Source organism: Falco peregrinus, chromosome 6 (assembly GCF_023634155.1).
Source record: "Falco peregrinus isolate bFalPer1 chromosome 6, bFalPer1.pri, whole genome shotgun sequence".
In the NCBI taxonomy this organism is placed as follows: domain Eukaryota; kingdom Metazoa; phylum Chordata; class Aves; order Falconiformes; family Falconidae; genus Falco; species Falco peregrinus.
The window spans coordinates 54,696,194-54,716,825 of record NC_073726.1 but is presented as its reverse complement, the minus strand read 5'-3'; the positions used below and the strand labels follow the sequence as shown (position 1 = coordinate 54,716,825).

The window sequence follows — 20,632 nt, the reverse complement described above, 5'->3', positions numbered from 1 at the left end:
TCAAGAAAAAAAAAACAACCTCTTTTCCTTTTAACTCTTTTAAGTTATCATATGAGTAAAATAGGAATGGGAAGCTGGTTTAGGTGAATTGTGGCAAGGAAAAGGGGTGTTACTGATGCTATTATTGCTGTTGACTTTAGCATAAAGTAGGGACTCATCAGTTTTGAAGTGTGGCTATTCACACATGGCTTTCTCAATTTCTTACACCGTTTCATAGTTTTCCATTTTATTTTTTCACATTCAAATGTTAAATATAAATTAAACAATAGAGCTGTAAAAGGCATGTTTACTTGTATAGTTCTAGTTCAAAAGCTGGAAGGTGAATCTCTATGTATCCTTAAGATTTTCATAGTCCATGAAACTATATATGCTATAGATTCTCTAAAGTGGCTTTTTTTTTTTTTTCCTGTAGGTTGCTGCTGAGAACAGTGCTGGTGTTGGAGTGTTTAGCAATCCTTTTCTTTTTCAGACAGCAGAAAGTGGTAATTTTAATGAAGTTGCTAATTATTTTTATTAAAGCTGCTCTAATTTATTCAAATAAAGTATCCATGGTACATGTTGAACAAATTGTGATGCATTTAGAACAAAATCCTAATTCTTTTCTTACTCTCTCACTTACTGGAAAAGGCACATTTTGTCCTATTTGCTAGTAAGAACATTCAGGGAGTGCACATATGGAGGTTTCTTATATGCAAAGTCTCTTTCTGTTGGGGTTTTCCTATGCCACTTCCTAGGTAGGCTGTTTCCACAAAGCGAGGTCACAGCAGAGCTGTCTATTGTTGCTTGTAGCAGTACGAGGAGACAGACTTTGTTGTGGGATCAGCTCTGGCATTGCCTACTTACGTCAAGCCGTATCTTGTTTAGTGCTGGAGTCAAGTGCCTTCTCTAAGAAGCCCAGCACAAAATGTATTTGACTAAGTTTTTACTTCTTAATTCTGAAGGAAAAAAAAATACATGGCTGAAAGGCAAATTTTACTTGATGGTTTTGAAGAATAAAAAAATATAATTATAGTCTGAATTTGCATAATCTTTATTAATTTAGTGTTTATAGTCTTGCTTACGCTTCAGGAGCAGTTGTACCTGGGCTGAAGAGCTGGCACCAGGCCAGTTATGCTGTAGTGGATCAATCTCAGTGGAATATAGAATTTGTGCTGCTGTGGCAGTGACCCGTCCCCTGTGTTTAGGAGTCCTGGTTGATTTCTGTAGCTGGGCAAACTGCAGAATGCCATTTCTCAGTTAATGGTAGGAAATCATCACTCTGCATGATATTACTGAAATAATGCAATGATTTATGAAATTATGAGAAGGGGTAGTAAACTTGCCCTGTGGAGCTATGAAAAATCATTACCCACTATTCTTTGTATGTTATTGCTGGTAAAAACCATATTTCCATGAGCTTTATTTACTCATGTTTGACAGAGGATAACACTAGCATTCCTCTGTATGACAACATTAGCTTTTTACTTTCTGATGCACTTCTGCTTACATTTTTATTAAAGCTAAAATCCCTTACTATAAATGTAGTTGGAAGGTTTCTTCAAATTCTGGGTGAGCATTATGTGTCACCGTTACTACATTTATATTTTGACATTCTCAACATTTTTTTAACTTGTTTTGATAGTTAAAGAAAGCCCAACATCTTGATCAACACGAAGAGGTGCAGTTTAAAGTACGAAGATTAGCCAGAAAATATAATTATTTAAATATAAAGGCTGTGGTCTGGTAGGAGGGAGAAGGTGGTGAAAGGTCTGCAAAAGATTCAGCAGGACCTAAGCAAGAACTAAATAAGAGGTTTGGAGGAGCTGTCTCATTTCACTTGTGGAAGATCTGCAGTTGTGGACGGTTCTGTATTTTTAAGGCAGCATAGCCCTTTTCTCCCAAGGGCTGAGACTAGCTACTGAAGGAACTGCTGCTGACTGTGCTGTGCAGACAGGGAATTCACAGTAAAGTTCAGATAGCATGTAAAATCTTGTTTAGATGCTTCATCCTGTTCCTTTGTGCCCTATTAATACAGACGCTCTGACAAAAGGCCCCAGAAACTGTCACTGATACAATGAACACCATTTTTGCAATAATAGTGGATACTCTAATTAAACTGAGCTGTTTAAAGCTACCAAAAAAATCTATATCCAGCTTAAAAGATGACACAGGTAAAGTTAAATAAACCACCCAGTGCTGTCATATGCTCTTCAACAACCAAAAATGGGCCAAAAATTGCCACTTCTGACACAGTAGGTGAGTTGCCCCTAGGAAGAATATTTTTAAGTTGACCAAATCAATTACTGTATTATTATGAGACTGAAATAATTTTATTTCTCACTTAAAATAGATTGGAGAAGACCTGGTTGCATATCAGCTACCTTACATGTGTTTGTGAATGGTTCTTATTTATTTACTTCAGGGACTGGAAGCTAGAAATGGTATTGAAAAAAAAGGGATTTTTTTTATTTCCCAGTGCTGAGAAGAAAATTATATCTCACTGCATTTGTTTGTTTTGTTTTCAAGCTCCAGGTAAAGTAGTGAATCTCACAGTTGAAGCCTTAAATTATTCAGCTGTAAATCTGATCTGGTTTCTCCCTCGGCAACCAAATGGAAAAATAACTAGTTTCAAGATTAGTGTGAAACATGCAAGAAGTGGAATTGTAGTGAAAGATGTCTTGGTTAAAGTAGAGGAACTTCTGTCTGGAAGGTTACCAGAATGTAATGTAAGTGCTATAACCTTTTAAATTGGAAATAGACTGAAGGAACAGAATATAGTTTACATTTGAATTTTGAGACATAAAAAATTTGGAGGCTTGCTTTTCAGAAGAATCCCAAATACTTTACAAACTTAATCCCAAGGGAGGATATAATGGTTGAAGAAAAACCTTTCTGTTCAAAATATTTTGAATTTAATGCTTTCCCTTGAAAAGCTGAATCAAAGTACAAACGTTAAGAAAGGTTCAATTTGGCATCCTTTTAACAGAAAATAATGAAATGGATAATTTTGAATTTTTTTCAGCTTTCAATTTTTAAATTTTTATTTTATACAACATACAATTAGAAAAAGCAAGAATTGGTGGGGCCTTTTTGGTCAGTGCAGACATAAAGTTAATACCTTATTTTCATATGTATTATGACAGTCCTTTTTATATTTCAAATGTATGCTTTATTCTGTGTATCTCATTTCAACATTTTAAAAATACTTTTCCTATCAAAATAAAAAGACCCATGATTAGCAGAGCATTTTAAAAAAGTGTTTGTAGTGTGAGTTGGTTTTAATACAAACTTTCATTGAAATTTTGAATCTGCCTGTTCATTGGATTAAAACCTGTAACCAATGCATACCTTTCAGAATTTCTTGAAGAAAATTCTCTTTTCCAGTATTTATCCTCCTTTTGCTCTTTATTCTGAGCAGTGTTGTGATTACTCAGATGTCAAGTTGCCTAATTTTTTTCTCTTATTTTATTTTTTATTTTCTCTCTGGGATGGTAGGCTTGGTATTTTAAAGAATAGTGCAGTTTTAAGTGACAAATATTATCAGAACTTTGATTTCAGATTATTTGGAAGATCATCTTACGCGTTGTGAAGGTTCCGAACAGCCTGATTTAATGCAGCAGCACTGAGAGACTGCCACCTACTGAATCATAAACGTTGGTTACTGTAATGCCTAGCAGTTTTTCAGAGGTGTCTCCTGACAGTATGGACTAGGAAACCCCTCTCTGGTCTTATCCGTGATATATGTATGCTACATATATATATACACATACATATATATAACATGCATGTGATGTAGAAGGACCTCACCAGGGGACTTTTTTTTTAAGAAAGACTGAACACTGAAAATGGAATCCGGGAATAATTAAATTAATCTTAGAGAGTTCCTTCTGTTCGGCCAGGTTTGAGATCTTTTGGGATAAGGGAGGAAACTGTACTGCTGTCATTAACAGGACGTACTAGCAACGTCAACTAAAATTTGGAGAACCAGTTTTAGGGTGATTTTATTTCAGAGATAGTCTGCCCTTTTTCACCAATGTATATTAACAATTAGAGGTTACAGATGCAGCTTATCATGTTTCATATTTTGTCTTTATAGGATAACAGTGAATCATTTTTGTGGAGTACTACCACTCCTTCAACTACTTTTGGCAAATCCACAATTCCTTCACGGACAACAGTTACACCAAGTACAGAAGCACTGAGTCAGATGAGCTCTGTTTGGAATGAGCCAATTAGTTTTGTTGTAACTAACCTCAGGCCATATACTACCTATCTTTTCGAAGTCTCTGCAGTTACCACTGAAGCAGGCTACATTGACAGTGCAATTGTCCGGACACCAGAATCAGGTACATACTGCTTTCAGATGGAAATAAAATTCTCAGATTTACAAGAAAAATTCAAAATATCAGTTTGAAGTTGGGTTGTGAGATACTTCAGTCCAAATCTGGTTTTATCTGTATCAGGTTCTTGTATTTACATGACTACTTAATTTTACCTGATGGAATCAACATAAAGTGTATATAACTATTAATGTATCTAATAATTTACTGTGAGTGGGAGTTCAGTTATCATTAAACATTATGTTCAGGAGAGATCAAATTTTTTTAAAAACTGAGCATAATTTAAGAACTGCAATTAATGGCACAGTGGAAGGAGAATTATTACAGATGAAAGGAAAAGGTGTTAAGCATTGTATTCAAAAAGTATGTGTATTGTGTACATAGCAATCCACTTAAAGCTTCTTCGTTTTTGTGGGAAAATAAGCAATATAAAGAAAACTCCTGTCTCATGATTCCTCAGTCTGGATTTATTGCAGGAAGTTATTCAGTGCTCAAGAAATCCTTAAGCACTAGGAATGCTGATTTTGGATTACCTGCAACACACTAAGGAGTTAGAATTGGAAACAAAGGTTGTCCAGGAGCAAGGGTTTTATAATGGCTTAGGTAGTGGAGCAACGTTATTAATAGAGCCATATGGAAAAGGTTTTCTAGAGGAAAGTTATTCTGATTGTTTGCAAGTACACCATTCTTTTGCCTGACACAGTTTGATATTACTGGGTTCCCCTTTCATATATCCACAATTCATAGCACTGTTCAGATGAGAAGAAATTTCATTCCTTCCTAGCACTGATCATTTGAATTGCTTTGATAGAATAAAAATACCCTTAGTTTGCTGTTCTGGCTAAGGTTAATGAAGTTTTGGATAGTTTCTGTTCTAATGATCTCAGAGTTGATTTCCAGCTTATTTTTCACCCTTTTAACATCCTAGGGTGGATGTGCTGATAATAAGAAAACCCTGGAAGTTGATGAAAAGCTTATGCAATGGGGTGTAGATCTGCCAAATACATGGAAAGATAGCAGCTGTTTGAAAGATAAGATCTTCAGTCCTTGCATACCAGGTGTCTGTACAGCCAGGTTTCATCCATTAAAGCATGGACTGGGAAAAGAGAGGTTGGCTTACTGGTCAGTGTGGGTGGATGTGTGGAATGCACAGGGCCACAGGCACAGTCAGCCCTCATGGCCCAAGCCTCACAAGTCCTTCCTCTTAGCCACACAACGGTACACCCAAGCTTCTGGATCCATCTCTATGAGATCTTCACCTTATGAGCATTCAGGTGCTTGTTGAAGTGCTCTCCTGAGTCCTGCATGCCTGTGTGCAGAGGAACCTGTTTGGAGGGTGCCCATAGAGTTGGTTGGTGATTTGTTAGGAAGGCATTATGCGTTAATAGATGTTTTGCATTGTTATTTTTATTTTCTTACCTTTCATTTGCTTCAGTGGGAAAGGTTTTTGCTTAGGTTTGTGTTTATCTATATAGACTGTATAGTAAAATCATGATTTAGGAGTGTTGCTTTGCCATCATTGTAACAGGTTCCTCCTCTAGTAACAAGCACCATCATCCAGACTCTTTGTTAATTACTGAAATTCGCTTCCCTTCTACAAATGTTTTGGTTCTTAAAACAATCCTACTAGCCACCTCATCCAAGTTACCAGTTTCTCTAATGGCCCAAACGTTTCAGTCCCCCACTGGAGTGTCTAAGATGAGACTTGAGGGAGAGCAGTTGATTATAGTTTGTGATAGCAGGTGGGAAAACGGAGAAGGCATTTATTTCAAATACCACTTTCCTGCTTACACAGGAGCATGACATAGAGTTGTCATGCCTGTTTTGCCACACAGATGAAGGTGATATATGTCCCTATTGTATAGCTTGTTTGTGTTTCATTTTAAAATACTGAAAATTATTTGTCCTCTCCAACCAGAATTTTCCGAGCTGTGCTGAAGCTCTCCTGTGTTCCTGACAAAGCTGATACTTTTCTTGCTTTGATTTTTGAACAAGAGGCTACTTTTCAAAAGTATTTTAAATTGCTTCATCATAAATTTTGAAAACTCAGCATGCAAATATTTCTTTTGCTGGGTATGGCTGTCAAGTGGAGGATACTTCTACAGAGAGAAAAAAACTTAAACCTTGGGGGAAAAAAATAGACTCTTAAGATGATACTTCAGAATTATGTGCAATTGTAGCTGATGCATTTTGCATAACTAAGAATTAATAAGTAGTTATGACTGATCAATCTATAACATATATTTCAGGATTGACAGGAATTTTCATTTCTTTCATTTGTACATTAGTTTTACAAAAAATGACAGTACTTTTTAAGGAGTAATACACTAGTTCACTTCCATATTTGTTTACAAGATCAGTCTATATTTCCATATTATCTTAAATCTCACACACAACATATCAAGACATGATTTTCATAGAAATTTATATCAATCAGTTTCTGTAAGTTTACTTGCATCTACAGGATTTTTGAAAATCAGGTTTGTTTTTACTCTACATGGATGTACAAAATTCTACCTCCTTTAGTTGTCTTTGGATTCAGATTTTAATCTCAATAGTAATGTCTCATTAACTTAGCAATGCAGTAAGGTATTTTTTTGAAAGAACAGGGATAAGATTCCATAATCACTTGAGTATTAGATTAATTGGTCTGAATAATTTCATGAAAATAGGAAATTACTCAAATATGCAATATTTTTTCAGGCTTAATTGGTTCCAGATTTATCTTTTGTATAGTAATGTATATCATTAGTGCTGTCAGAAATCTTCAGCATGAAATATTGTCTATATGAAAATAGAACCTCTTCAGGGAAGAAAAACATACCCAATGTGAGCTCCATATTGCTGAGCCTCACAATCATATTTGAGCATCTTCCCTATGTAATCGATATCATGATGAAGTCCGTGCTAAACTTGGTAGAATCATTGGCACCTTTGTCCTTTAAGGATTACTTGCATATTGCCAGCTCTTTTGGTACCTTTTGCAAGCATTACCTTAAAAAAGAAATTAAATAAAAATAAGTAATTTTAATGAGATGTGCTTTTAATGTAGCTTCCCTTCAGAATATTTAATGTTTATATTTAAAATGTATTGGCTAATATGTGGTTCTTGGAAATCCTAATATGAACCATTTTATGTTTAAGTTCCAGAAGATTCACCACAAAACTTTGCCAAAAGCAACGTTACAGCAAAGTCTTTCTCAGTGATGTGGGACCCACCGACCATAGTAACAGGAAGGTTTAGTTACGGAGTTGAGCTCTATGGGCCATCTGGTAAGTCAGAATTTGTGCTTTTATTTCTTTTTTATGATTATTTCCTTACACTTGCTTTCTTAGGGTCCCTGCCAATCAAGAATGAATTTGAAGCAGTCTTATGTATCCTTTTTACTTTTTAGATTACTTTTAAGGGAGAAGTCTGTCCATCATGAGAAAGAGTACTCAAATTCAAACTAGATATCCTTAAGAGTGGAGGAAACCAACTTTCCTCCCTCTTTCAGAGAGATGGCAGACTAATCTCGCAGCTGAATTAGGGTGCTTATATATCCATATAATTTTGTATCTTACCTTTACTCTTTTTTCTTTCTATTAAAGATTTCTGGAGGATTTTCATTCCTGTGTAGTATAGAGTCAACTGTGTGAGTCTGTTTTGATGGTGTTCTAATTTCCTAAACTCATACTGTATATATAAAGAAATTCTATAACTGCCTGCAGTTAAGCGAGTTAATGAGCTGTATACAGTTTTTGTGGGACTACACAGGAAAAGCAAATAGAAATTAACCTCTAAACAAAAAAACAACTTCCTGTTAAAACCCATACCTTCTTGAGGTGGCTTGCTTGCTTGTTTGTTTTCCCCAGACAGTCAGTATTATTTCCAATTAAGTTGATGCCAAATTATCTTTTTCACAAACAAATTTGGCTTTTCCTCATTCCTCATCCTGGAAAGTAGATGTGGACAGTTTATATTTTTGAGCTAGAATCTCTTATTTTTTTTTTATTCTAGGTCATATTCTGGCTAACAGCACAAAAGATCATAAGTTTGTATTTAGTAACCTTGTGCCTTTTACAACATACAAAGTGTACATCAGTGCTGAGACAAGTGCTGGGGTGGGGCCAAAGACTAACCTTACAGTTTTCACTCCTGCAGATGGTAAGTAAGCATAGAGAAGTGAAGTAAATGAGCTATACATGGTAACTGGTTTCAGTTTTCCCTTCAGAGCCTTCTAGGTACTTTGCAAAGGAATAGGTGTGTTGTAAGTGTTACAAGAGAGCGATAAAAAACTGAAAGACATTAGGTGAAAAATTATGTCGGTTTATTTCTCCATTTTTGTCAAGTTCATAGACTACCACTAAATTTACTTGCTATCAGAAACCTTCAGAGATTGTGAAAGAAACAGTTTCTGTCTGAATTAAGTCGGGTTTTTTTAGATACGGTAATTAAGTTGTAGGTCCCACCTTTACCCGTTAGGTGGCAGCAAGTGGAAAAGAAAGAACAATGCAAGCGTCCCCACGGCTGGCTTGTTCAGCCCCGATGTTTCCTGTTAAACCTCGTTTGACTCATTCTCACCAAATCCAAGTTCCCATACCAGTCTCTAATGGAGCCGCCTTTACCAGGGACCATAGCTCTGAGACAGATTCAACATCGGGATCTTGTCCTGGGGCAGAAAAGTGGTTGGTTTTGCCCCTGAGCTATCTGTCCTTAGGGAGCTCTGACTCCCAATAGTCGTCACTCACCAGGTGATAGAGTCTTTTGCTTTATAGAAATGCAGGTTTCTCTTACCTCTTACACGTGTGTGAGATTGTTCAGAATTGTTGGTCTGCATGTGAGGATGCAACCAGAAAAAAGTGAGAATCAGTCTGTAATAGGTAGGCAGTTTCAAGATGGTTATTTCTGTGTTATGTTTACATCACACAGCACAGATTTAGAAAACAGCTCAATCAGTGATCGCTGCAATGGTTGCTGTCAAGGTGTAACAGCAGGAGGAACACCTATCCTTATTTATTGTATTCTTTCCTGGTGTATCTGCTTTTTTCAGCTCTGAGAGACAATTCCCAGAGATGACCTGCATCCGTACAGTCATGCTAACCTGTCTAAACTTGCTGTCAGAAGTCAAAGGGGATTTTTGGTGGCTTTGGGTTGTTTTTTTTTAGAGTGACATAGAACGTCTCATTTTAATGCCAAATCTAAAAATCTTCATTATGCAAGTATTTTTAAGTTTGTCTTTTTCTGAGTTATATTGAAGAAAATCTATTTTTCATATCAAATCTGAATGTCATTCTATCAAATGTAAATGTATCTGATACCTGGTAGTCCTACCTAAAATACAGTAGTATTATTACTGAATAGCTAAAGAAATTGAACCAAAACCTGTTATAAAAGGAAAATTAACAAGATGTATCACATTTGATATTTTTTCCAGCTTTTTACTTAATTCTGCTATGGTTTTGATGAATTTAGAATTAAGTTTTCATTTTCAATATACTTTGGATTCCATATAAGAGGCAAGGGTCTGCTTGCTTCCAATGCACTGACCTCAGTGGAGCTATCTTGTTTTACATATCTTGGAATCTGACCATATTCAAACATATGTCCTATATGTCAAAAAACAGTGTGCATATTTTTAGAACTGTAGCTTGTTTGCTAAGAAAACATGTGAAGTAACTGTCTACCTTCACAGGAGCAACTCAAAAGATAAGGATGGGAAATTTAATTAAACGCCTATTGTTCTTTGCATGCAGTGCTGAAAAAGCTTGTAATAATCACAGATGTTTAATTAAATCAAGTTTATTCTTGAATATTTAGTTCCAGGTGCCGTTTCAGATTTACATCTAGCAGAAGTGGAAGCCACATATATAAAAATCATTTGGAGGAAGCCACAACAACCAAATGGAATCATTACTCAGTACAGGGTAAAAGTACATGTGCAGGAAACAGAGGTGACTCTGGAAAACACTATTCTTGAAGGAAAAAATAAGGTATTTAGGTTTCCTTAGATGCATTTCTTTGCTAGATTAAATTTACTTCTCTGCTTTATCTGGTAGATACGGAATGTGGAATTAGCCACCACAAATGAGTTGTCAATGCTTTTAAAAGCCATCTTCCTCACCACACCTTCTTTGGCTGGGTTTTAAAGAGATTCTAATAATGCAGTTTCCACAACATGAAAACAATAAATAATTCTGGCAGGATAATCCAGACTGTTTTAGCTACTGAAGGCCCAAAACCACAGCCCACAGTCTTATCCTTTCTAGACCTTGAGTTCTTTGTGGCATAAAGTGACCTAACAGTAAGAATACATGTTTAAGTGCCTAGCTTCGTACATAGCCACTCAGGCAAACTCCTAAAAGATGTGGGTATGAATCCTATGGAGAAGTGAATTCAACAAAAGTCTCTCAAGGCTGGTTAAGTGCTCTGCTTGCAAGGCAAACAGCCCTGGACCTTCTGCCCCCATTTGTATCCTTGGATTTACATGTCTGATACTACATGCTGAACTTCATGCTGTGACTATACTAAGGATATCTGCGCACATCTACCAGATCAAATTTTTCAGGGGACTTATGCTGTCAGTCATTCTAGCTTCTGGATTTTGGGTGCTGATGGGGCATGTATACATGCTTGGATGAGACAGCTCTGAGCATGCAGCAAAGAACTGTAGACCGCTAGCAAACTTTTATCTTGGGATTGAGTGCTTTATGAGGTAGGACTTTTTGATCTGAATTTTGAACATATGTGCCCAAAGTTTGCATAATTCCTTTTTTTTTTTTTTAGACAAAGTTGTCTTTCTCTGGATCTGACACAGGATCTAAGTTTTTGATGTAGAGCTCAGTGAAGGAGTTCACTTTCAAGTTGAATGGTATACATTAAATAGAGCCCTGGAGCCAAACATTAAATAAGGAGTAAGGGAACAAAAAAATGAGGATAAGGATCCGTTCATTAAGCCAGCAGGCGTCCCTGGAAAATGAAAGTATATAACTCTATAATTAAAGATTGTATCATAGTACAGACACAGAAAAAATGAAAGTCTGCACAGATATGTTTTAATGATGGGATTTCCTAATTTTGGAGTTCTTAGTGTAGCATCATTACTGTTTTATTATAGTTTATTGAATGTAATTTTCTAATTAAAAGCCAAAACAAATCATAATAAACGTTACTTTGTTTAGAGCCCCATTGACCCACAGTTAGAGCATCTACAGGATTTGAACTGTCAGATCCACAGTGCTAGTGATACCCAATAACTAGTAGCAATGAAAAGCCATTGTCTTATATGTGGAAAAGCCTCAGAAGCAAAAAGTATTTCCATGTTGGTTACTAGTATCCTATAAAATGTTCGTGAAGATGAGGCGCATATGGCTCTTACCTGTTGGTACTTAGATAAGATTGATACTGTATCTCTGCCTGTGATTAATCCCCCCCCTAGCTAAAGCAGTAAAAAAGCTGCGTTGCCCTCTCTCCACCCAGAGTCTGCAGGGAGAGAGCTCATGTGTATTATTTACATCACTGTAAAAGCATCTCGTTCTGGCAGTGAAGTGGGGCATATGTGTGAGCAGGGAGTGTTCACAGATGACAGCAGAACAATTTAGAGACACTGGAGTCCTGGATTCGGTCCCAGATTCTGAAGGGGCATAATGATCTAGTGCTTACACACCATTTTGTACCTATACTCTAGGTCTCTCTCTTCCCTTCTGCTTTTGTTTTCCTCTCTTTGTGGTTCTTGCTCCCCTGATATCTACTGCTATATCCCTTTCGAACATTTGTGTTTTGCCCCTTCCATCATATGGTCCTTTGTATCACTTACCTCCCTTTCACTCTCCCTTTTCATATGTATACTCTCATATTTTCCCTCTCCCCTTTATTTCTTTAGCTTCTGGTTTTCTCCCTGTCCCCTTAATCTTACTCAGTGATCTAGTCAACCTATGATTCCTTTTCTTCAGGGTCTGGTAGGGTTGTCTGAAGCCATCTTGTTTTCAGTGCCTGGAACCCTGTTTCAGAACATGCTTAGTACAACTGGAATCTCCCAACCTCAGATCTGTCCATTCAATATAACTCCAAGGATATAGGATTAAAGTTAAAGGCCTTGCACTAAAATTGCCACCTTACTATAAAAAATGTATTTTAAGAAATTAAAAAAAAAAAGAAGAATGTGGTGTTCATTTAATCAATAAAAATGAGTAGAAGGTTATAGGCTACTGGCAACTGAGCTTTTTAATGAGAAATATTGTATTTTGTAAAGTTAATTATTGTTGTAATGAAAGATAAAGTTTGTATGCCAACATTTATATATAGCATGTATATATATGCACAAATATACAAACACTATTTATATATTATATATTAATCTAATTTAATAATTTATTGATGATAAAGTTTTTTGATTTATTTTTATATTTCTAATTTTTAGTATTTGATTGATTCTTTGGAACCATACATGATAAATGAAAACATCAAACTTTCTCCCACTTGGAATTCAATGGAAACAGCCAATGAATTATATGAGGGCTCAGCTGAAATGTTTTCCAGCATTCAGACAGCTTCCCCAGTAGTATTTACAAGTATATCTGGTGATAATTTGCCTACTATAAATGGAGATGCAGAATTACATTCAGCTTTGGGTAAGATATTTTAAGATATTTTTATACCTGCTTTTTTGTTCTCAAGGACCCCCATTGCTGTCCCAGATATGATCTTTAGCACATGGTTCAAGCAAATTATGAATGGGTCATTTGCTGGAGTCAGATTTTTTTACTACCAAATAACCTTCTGAAGCAAATGGGAATGCCACACAGGCAGGAACTAGCCCCTTGTCACCCAGCTGACCTTCTTCCTAGTGAAAGGAGCACCCGAAAGCCATCAGCCAAGCTGCATAGACAATCAGTTATTACAGTTGCCAAAGCAGGTGTGATTGTCAGGGATTAACATATCTCCAAGCCCTTCAGAGACCTTGATTTCTCTGAGCCTTTTGACTAATAGGTTTTCAGATGTCAGTGAAGGTAAATAGGTCAAAAAGTTACAACTTTGCTATATGGGTGACAAACAGGTGGAGATGACCCCATGACATGGTGATGTCATTAGTGTGTACACTTGTTCTGTATTATCAATGAACCAGTGTTTCTTTACCAAGTATGGATATTTATAAATCATTAAGCAGGTCTCAGTTGACAGGCAGGGACTTAATACCACTCTGAATTTTTATAGTGAGTTTTGAACAGTGGGGAGAAAGTTGAGTTTTTATTTTTTTATTAAAGCCACTGAATTCCTCCATATACACAATTGTCTAAAACCAGAATTCAATCCATTAGACCACAATGATCTTTTTTATTTTCTTTTAATTTGTATTAATCCTGAAGAATCTTCTTTGTCTTACAGAGAAGACATAGAGTGCTTTAAATGTGAATCTTCTTTTTACGACCTAATTCAGCTTGAGATACCGACTTGATAAAAGTTGTCTGTGTTGCTGAAAAATTGATTTCAAACAGCATCTGTTGTAGTCTAGCATATGAGTATTACCTTATAATAGTTATTGTGGTAGTTAAAGCTGTTGACAGCCAAATTTTTCACAGGGTCTGCTGATTTTTAGATGCCTTTATTTTAATGTTTCTCTTATGAAAATCTGAGCCTGATAATTAAATATATGAAGCACCAACACTACTTCATGTTGCAGTGGCATAATGGCTGCTTTATAACAGGTGATTTTGACTGGCACAGTCTTGGATAGCAGCTGACTTTGAACTTTATTGCAGATGCACCAAAAACTCTTTGTGAGCATGTGTGACTTCTTAACTCTGCTGACGACAACTCTTCTGCTAAAAATACCAGTGTGAAGGGATCTGTGAGGGGACTAATTTCAAGTATAGTTATAGCATCATTGGGAGGGCAAGGAAGAGGGAATCTGTGTTTCTCAATTAAAAAAAAACACACAAAAACCAAAAAAACAAAACTAAAAGCTCCATCAACTTAGGAGCCATGGTTATGAAGTCTCTGGAGAGACTAAGCCACGTACAAATATGCCTTTTCCTAGTTCCTAGGCGATTTCTCTCAATTTTTTTTTAGATAGCTGTCAGTATAAATCTCATGGTTTCAGTTCTTGCCCATTCATTCTTCCACCTAGGCCAATCTAGCTGTTGTACACATGAAAATGGACTTATAATAGCCTCTCCTTGATTGAATTAAGAGGTAGAATGAGAATTTTCTTTTTATTTTTGTTCTTGCTATGAAAGTTAATCTTTTTGCAATAAAATAGTTCCAGGTCACCATGTCAAAGTGAGTTTAGAATGCAAAAGAAAAAAAAAAGAGTTTACAAATAAGTAACTATGTCTCTCCATTTAATCACAGATAATCGGTATGCCATTAACATTTTGGCTGAAGAACTGGCATATGTTATAAAGGGCCTCACACCTTTCACAGACTACACAATCAGTGTGTCTGCTTTCACTGTTGTTGGAGAAGGACCACCATCAGTTCTTACGGTCAAGACACTTGAACAAGGTAAAATGTAACTCTGATATTATTAAAGTTAACATACATGACTTCTTTCACTGAACGCTTTAATTTTTAAAAAATAATTTATTTACTTAATGTTATGTTTGTCTGTTTTTAAGTTCCAAGCTCAGTGCAAAATATATCCTACAAGAATATTAGTTCCTCCTCTGTTTTGCTGTATTGGGATCCTCCAGCAAATCCCAATGGGAAAATCATTCATTATACTGTTTATGCGATGGAACTGGACACAAAAAGAGCATTCCACATAACAACTTCAAATAGCAGCTTACTTATGACAGGTACAGTGTCATTTGATTAAAAAATGCAAATACATTATACAAGATTATTTTTTCCAGCTTTTTGTAATGTAAACATTTCAAAGGTAGGTGAACCAAATCTCCCCCATCCACACACATCCACACACACACACCACAACTACTTGTAAAATCAAGGTTGGTAAACTACTGGAAGACTTGTCTGCTGTGTAGGGGTATATAGGGAATGTGAGGTGGGTGGAGAGGACTAGGTAAGATAAGCAGTAATTTGTGAAACGTGCCAAGTAATACTTTGTGAAATAGATTTCTCCTTGCAATTTTTTCCTCAGCTGCTTCTTTCCATGTAGGAAAATATGCCTAAATTGTCAATTCTTTTTCAGACTTAAAATTTTGTTCACAGTATTTGTGTGACATAAATAATATTTTTCTTCTTTTAAGGTGATAATTTTGATAGTAAATGAAGAAAATGCATTCCCCATAAGGTTTTAGGCATTTATTTATGCTAATCAGAGTAATAATATAGAAGAAAACCACATATTTGGATGTACACATGTTTTTTTTTTTTGACAAATGAATTCTGAAAATTATTTACAGGGTTGAAGCTGGTTGACTTTTTTCAAAATCTATTGATTTGATGAATGCTTATTTGGCTCTTCCCAAATAAATGGTATTATACATATTCTGTCTTTCAGGTGACAAATGTGTATCAAAACCTCTTAGAACAGCAACCATTTTTATAGTTTTATAAGTGCCTGAGAGGAAAAAAAAATATGTTTAAGAAGTCAACAGTCAAGATTTTTTTTGCTTAATATTTTCAGGTTTAAAAAAGTACACAAATTATAAAATGAGAGTTGCAGCATCTACCACAATTGGAGAAAGTGCTTTGTCTGAAGAGAATGATGTTTTTGTGAGAACCCCTGAAGATGGTAAATAAATTGTTTGTAATGATAATTTGATTTCTGTATTTGTGCTTTACTGTGCTGTAGCTTGCACTTCTTCAAAAGTCGGGGCACCTACATAAGGAGGGGAAGAAAACGTACAAATAAAAACAGTGTTTGTTGAAATATTAGTCTTCTATCAGTAAGTGACTTCATTCAGTCTATTTTTAAATAAGTGCTAGAAGTAATGATGAAAGCTGCAGCATGACCAGCGATCAACTAATTTCAACTTTGATAGACATATCTGAAGAAAGCTGCAGAGCTGAGGTTTCTTCACTGAAAACAACGTGTCCCTAGACCCCATCTAAGCCATAATCAGTTATGCATGGGACCCCAGCTTAGGGGTTTTTTTTGTTTTTTAACGTTATCATATAGAAATCAGATGGATTTTGAAGCATCTGGAAATGGTGGCTTTCAACAATTCAGAGGGCATATTGCTGTCTATAAGCACATCTGCTGATAAAGTGAGATTTTTTTAATACTGAATGACATTATATGCAGTTGGTTTTGTACAGGTTCAGGGCTTTATTAATTTTAAGACTGATAGATTGTTTTAATGTAGGGTATAATACTATGTGAAGATTTCTGGATCTTCCTTGCTTGTTTGCAAGGCAGTCTCTACCCATGAAGGTGCAGAGTCGGTAGCTCAGTTGCTATTCGCATCTGCAAAGAGAACATGGAAATTTGATTTACAGAGCAGTCATAAGTATTAAGCCTCAGTCTTTTCTCATTTGTAGTTTATATTTTCAGTAGTTTCAGCAAAGTTGCTTCCAGTTTTTCCCAAAGTAATAAAGAAGGTAATTATCCATTTATCTCTCTCATTGCCAAATATGCTACAATACAAGGAAAAAATAATTAAGTGATAATAAAAGAAAGCAAAGGATTACAGGATTAAAAATCATGGGGATTTATGAAATAAATTATTTGAATAACCAATCAAAATATCAAATTAAACAGTGAAACTTAAAGTGCTTGTAAACTTTTTTTAAAGGTTGCATGCCTCTATGCTCAGTTTTTTGCAGAAGAAAGGCATATCACAAGAACAGAAAATTACCTATCCAAATATCTTTTTATCTGAAAGTTTGTAATTCCTTGCCTTTGAGTATTACAGGAATTTGTTCAGAGTGGAGTTTCACGCCAACAGTTCATCTGTTGGTAAGAGATGAATGCAAGCCTTGAGAAAACCACCAATAATTCTTGCCTTTTTATAAGGTTGTATGTGATTACTCTTGTCGTCTTCTTGTTCTTTAGTTTTCCTGAGGTAATTCAGGTTAATATGTTGCCTAACTTTAGCCAACCTAGGAGTGACAATTTGTCTGACTCTTGAAAAGAGATATACCTCCAAATAAAAGTTTCCCTACATCTGTCTTAGGTAATGTATTTTAGGATGGAATATATTAGGCTGTTGCATTTAAATATTTTACCATGCCAGATAAACTGCAAAATGCATTTCAATTGAAAATTAAGCTTCTTCACATGAGAAGTATCCATGTGGGCAGCCTTGTCATTCAGAGAGTAGTGATCTGTTACAGTTAACACTTTTCATTCATGGGCTCAGAAATCAGGAATAAAAGTGGTTTGTGAGACCTTCAGGACAAAAAACATTCCTGAGAAATTCTGAAATACCTGGATATAGGTATTTGTATGCAAACTGAATTGCATAATCCTGGGTTCTTAGTACATTAAAAAAAACAACTTTATAGACTGGTTATTTCAGGGCTGAAGTGATGAAGCCTTCAAAGGAATCAAGGTTGACATTCAGAGCTGATTTTATTAATATGTGCAGCCCACTCACTCCTTCAACACTTCCATGCATTATTAGCTCACTGGAGTCACATGAACTCATACGTTGCCAGTAGATTTAGCCAACACACTACCCTGGAGCTGGACTTGTTTTTGCGCATGACCTTCACACCAGTGCAACAATATTTACACTGGGGTCTTCATGGCCATCAATTAGGAGCTGTATCAGTAAAATAAAGGGAGTTTAGTTACAGTACACACAGACCCTTTCTTAACTCAGTGGTTGGTTGAGTGAAATAAGATGGCTGGTTATTTAAGAAGAAAACATAAAGCTAAATTTAAAGAACCTGAATTTGAGCAAGGCAGTGAGAGGAGTTGAAGGATCAGTCTGTGTGAAAGCAGTAGACGAGATTTTATTTTTTTTCTTAATAAATGCAGTTTTGGATAGATTTATAAGTTGGTGAGAAAAGAAGTTCCAGAAAAGCTAGTATCTGGGATGCAAAAAGATTCCTGATTTTGTGACTGGAGAAGAAGACATACCAAAATTAACAGATAGAACGTGGTAAGGCTTTGAGAAGGAGAGTGGGTGAGTGAGCAAGTGTGGCTCTTTAGGTACAGTTAGCTAATCTAAATGTTAGGATCCAATAGGTTTATGAGATCAGTCCTATATTCGATGAATTGAAAGTCTCAGAATTGGTTGTGTTTTGTTTTTTTTCTCTTTGATTTCTGTATTGCAGAACCAGACTCCCCACCCCAAAATGTAGAGTTAATAAATGTAACTGCAATGGAAATAAATCTGAGATGGTTACCGCCTGAGAAGCCTAATGGTCTCATAACTCACTACCAAGTTTTTTACAGTGATTCCAATAATTTATTTATTAAAAATACCTCATCTACATGTATAACACTAAGTGAAATGAAGCCATATACTCTTTACAACATCTCTATAAGGGCATTCACCAGACATGGCCATGGGAATCAGTCATCTTTACCACTTCTGGTGAGAACTTCTGAAACTGGTGAGTGTGTTGGGGTTTTTTTAAATGTAGTTTTTCCACAATCAACTGCTTTATGGTGACCTTTGATGCCCAGGAGAGCAGTTTAGTTATTTTGAAAGTATGTATTTTCTTTGCAAAGCAGAAAAATTTGAACCCTGTTATCTCTTCTCTATACAAAGCAAAAGTAAGGAAATAGTAAGGAAAATTAAGAAGTAAAGAAAACCGTGGGAAGTTTTATGCCTGATGGACTTTATCTATTTTACTGTTTGTCCTTGAAGATTCCTTGTGTCTTGCAGGACAAAGAATTTTTTCTAGGAAAGGAGGGGTTTCAGAAAGTGAGGGCAATATGGAATTCAAGTTATGAACTGAAATTTTGTAAGAATTCAACCCTAATGGTTAAAAAAAATCAGGATTCACAGATAATTGCTATTTCATAGCAGGCAAAGTTGTTTATGTTACTAGAAGTATTTTGGAGAAGGTACACATAAAACAAAATAGCAGAGGTTTACAGTAGATAAAGTTTTTCCAAAAAAGAAAAGTACATTTAGAAATGAGGATTGGGCAGGATGAACATTAAAGCGTTATAACAAGGTACAGAAGACACTTGAAATAAGTAAGCAGCTGTAAGGTAGGACAAGGTAGGGAAAGGAATGTATAATATCAACAAAAGGTCATTAAATTTTCAGTGGAGCTAAACAGGAGAGGTGTTGGAGAAAAAACTGAATATAAGGGTTTAAATGGAGGAGTAGATGTTGAGTTAAGCTGTAGACCCAGGAATTAAAGGTGGCTAGGGAGGCAAGCATGAAGGTTAGTTTTCTTTAAGGCTCAGAGATATCCAGGTAGCACTGGTATGATGATCATTCTTTTGGGAGGGGCCTTTTGCCATCTTCACCAATTTGCTACCTCAGACAACAGCCTACTTTATCTATACCTAGAGCTAGCCCTGGAACTCAGATTGCTCTGTTTGTCACATTTTTCTTAGTAAGGAAAGACATGCACATACGGATGTCTCTCAGAAGGGGCAGGGAGGTGCTCTGGCACCTTGATCGATAATACACAGTGGAATCACTCTGAGCTCCCTCTTGTTTCTGAAATGAACTTTGATTTTTTTTCCTGTGTGAAGCAGTTGTGGTCTAGGCCTACCTAACAAGTCAAGCTCTTAAGGAGTGGGGAACCAAACACCTGGTTTTTAGATTGTATGAAACAGTAGTCATAATACAAGCACTAAGCTAGCTCTGCCAAGACATTGTGCTATTTGTAAGGATTTTTGGGGGGTCAGATACCATAGGTATGTAAGCACCTGTCCAACTGATACAACATCCTTAGACATAACCTTTTTTATCGCTCTCTTAAACTTAGACATACATCTTTCATCCAAATTATATTTTAAGGCAGTTAGTTCCTTTTCAGTGCCTAACTGCCCTGATGCTCAGAACAAAAATTTGAATTCCAGCTGCCTGTGATGGAGATGAGAAGCTGCAAAAATATCTTCTGAGATGAGAAGAATAAAACCAAGGGAGGATCTGGAGAATAGAGCATTTTGAGCGAAACACAACCTATTAATGGGCTGGTGTGTTTGAAGATCTCTTGGGAGTTCTCTGTTACTATTCTACCATGAAATTAGGCAGAACCATGGGCTGATTTCACTGCTTCTCACAGCATTTATCTCCTTTTTGGATTTTGCTTAAGCAGAAATTATTTAGCCTTGATTTTCATCAAATTTCAGTTATGTTTAAAAGAATGTTTAGGGCGTCCTAAAAATATGTCTGTGCCTTACATGACCTTGTGGGCAAATTGTGCTTTTGATTATGACTTTCTGGAATAAGATATTATGCTGTTGGTCCAATTGTGGATAATAGAAAACATACTTGTGTCTTTATTT

General features: G+C 36.0%; 1 protein-coding gene across 2 annotated transcripts in view; it reads left to right on the top strand.

Annotated features, from left to right (window-relative positions):
• The window catches only part of PTPRQ (protein tyrosine phosphatase receptor type Q), a 141,827-nt gene that overhangs the window by 37,307 nt on the left and 83,888 nt on the right, over nucleotides 1-20,632 (top strand). For both annotated transcript variants that reach the window (XM_055809351.1, XM_055809350.1), the window contains exons 21-31: nucleotides 413-482; nucleotides 2,506-2,705; nucleotides 4,076-4,325; nucleotides 7,464-7,592; nucleotides 8,320-8,466; nucleotides 10,120-10,292; nucleotides 12,719-12,929; nucleotides 14,650-14,802; nucleotides 14,916-15,095; nucleotides 15,890-15,997; nucleotides 18,490-18,771. In XM_055809351.1, the coding sequence (XP_055665326.1) occupies nucleotides 413-482; nucleotides 2,506-2,705; nucleotides 4,076-4,325; nucleotides 7,464-7,592; nucleotides 8,320-8,466; nucleotides 10,120-10,292; nucleotides 12,719-12,929; nucleotides 14,650-14,802; nucleotides 14,916-15,095; nucleotides 15,890-15,997; nucleotides 18,490-18,771 (1,903 nt within the window). The remainder of the gene's footprint in view (nucleotides 1-412; nucleotides 483-2,505; nucleotides 2,706-4,075; nucleotides 4,326-7,463; nucleotides 7,593-8,319; nucleotides 8,467-10,119; nucleotides 10,293-12,718; nucleotides 12,930-14,649; nucleotides 14,803-14,915; nucleotides 15,096-15,889; nucleotides 15,998-18,489; nucleotides 18,772-20,632) is intronic.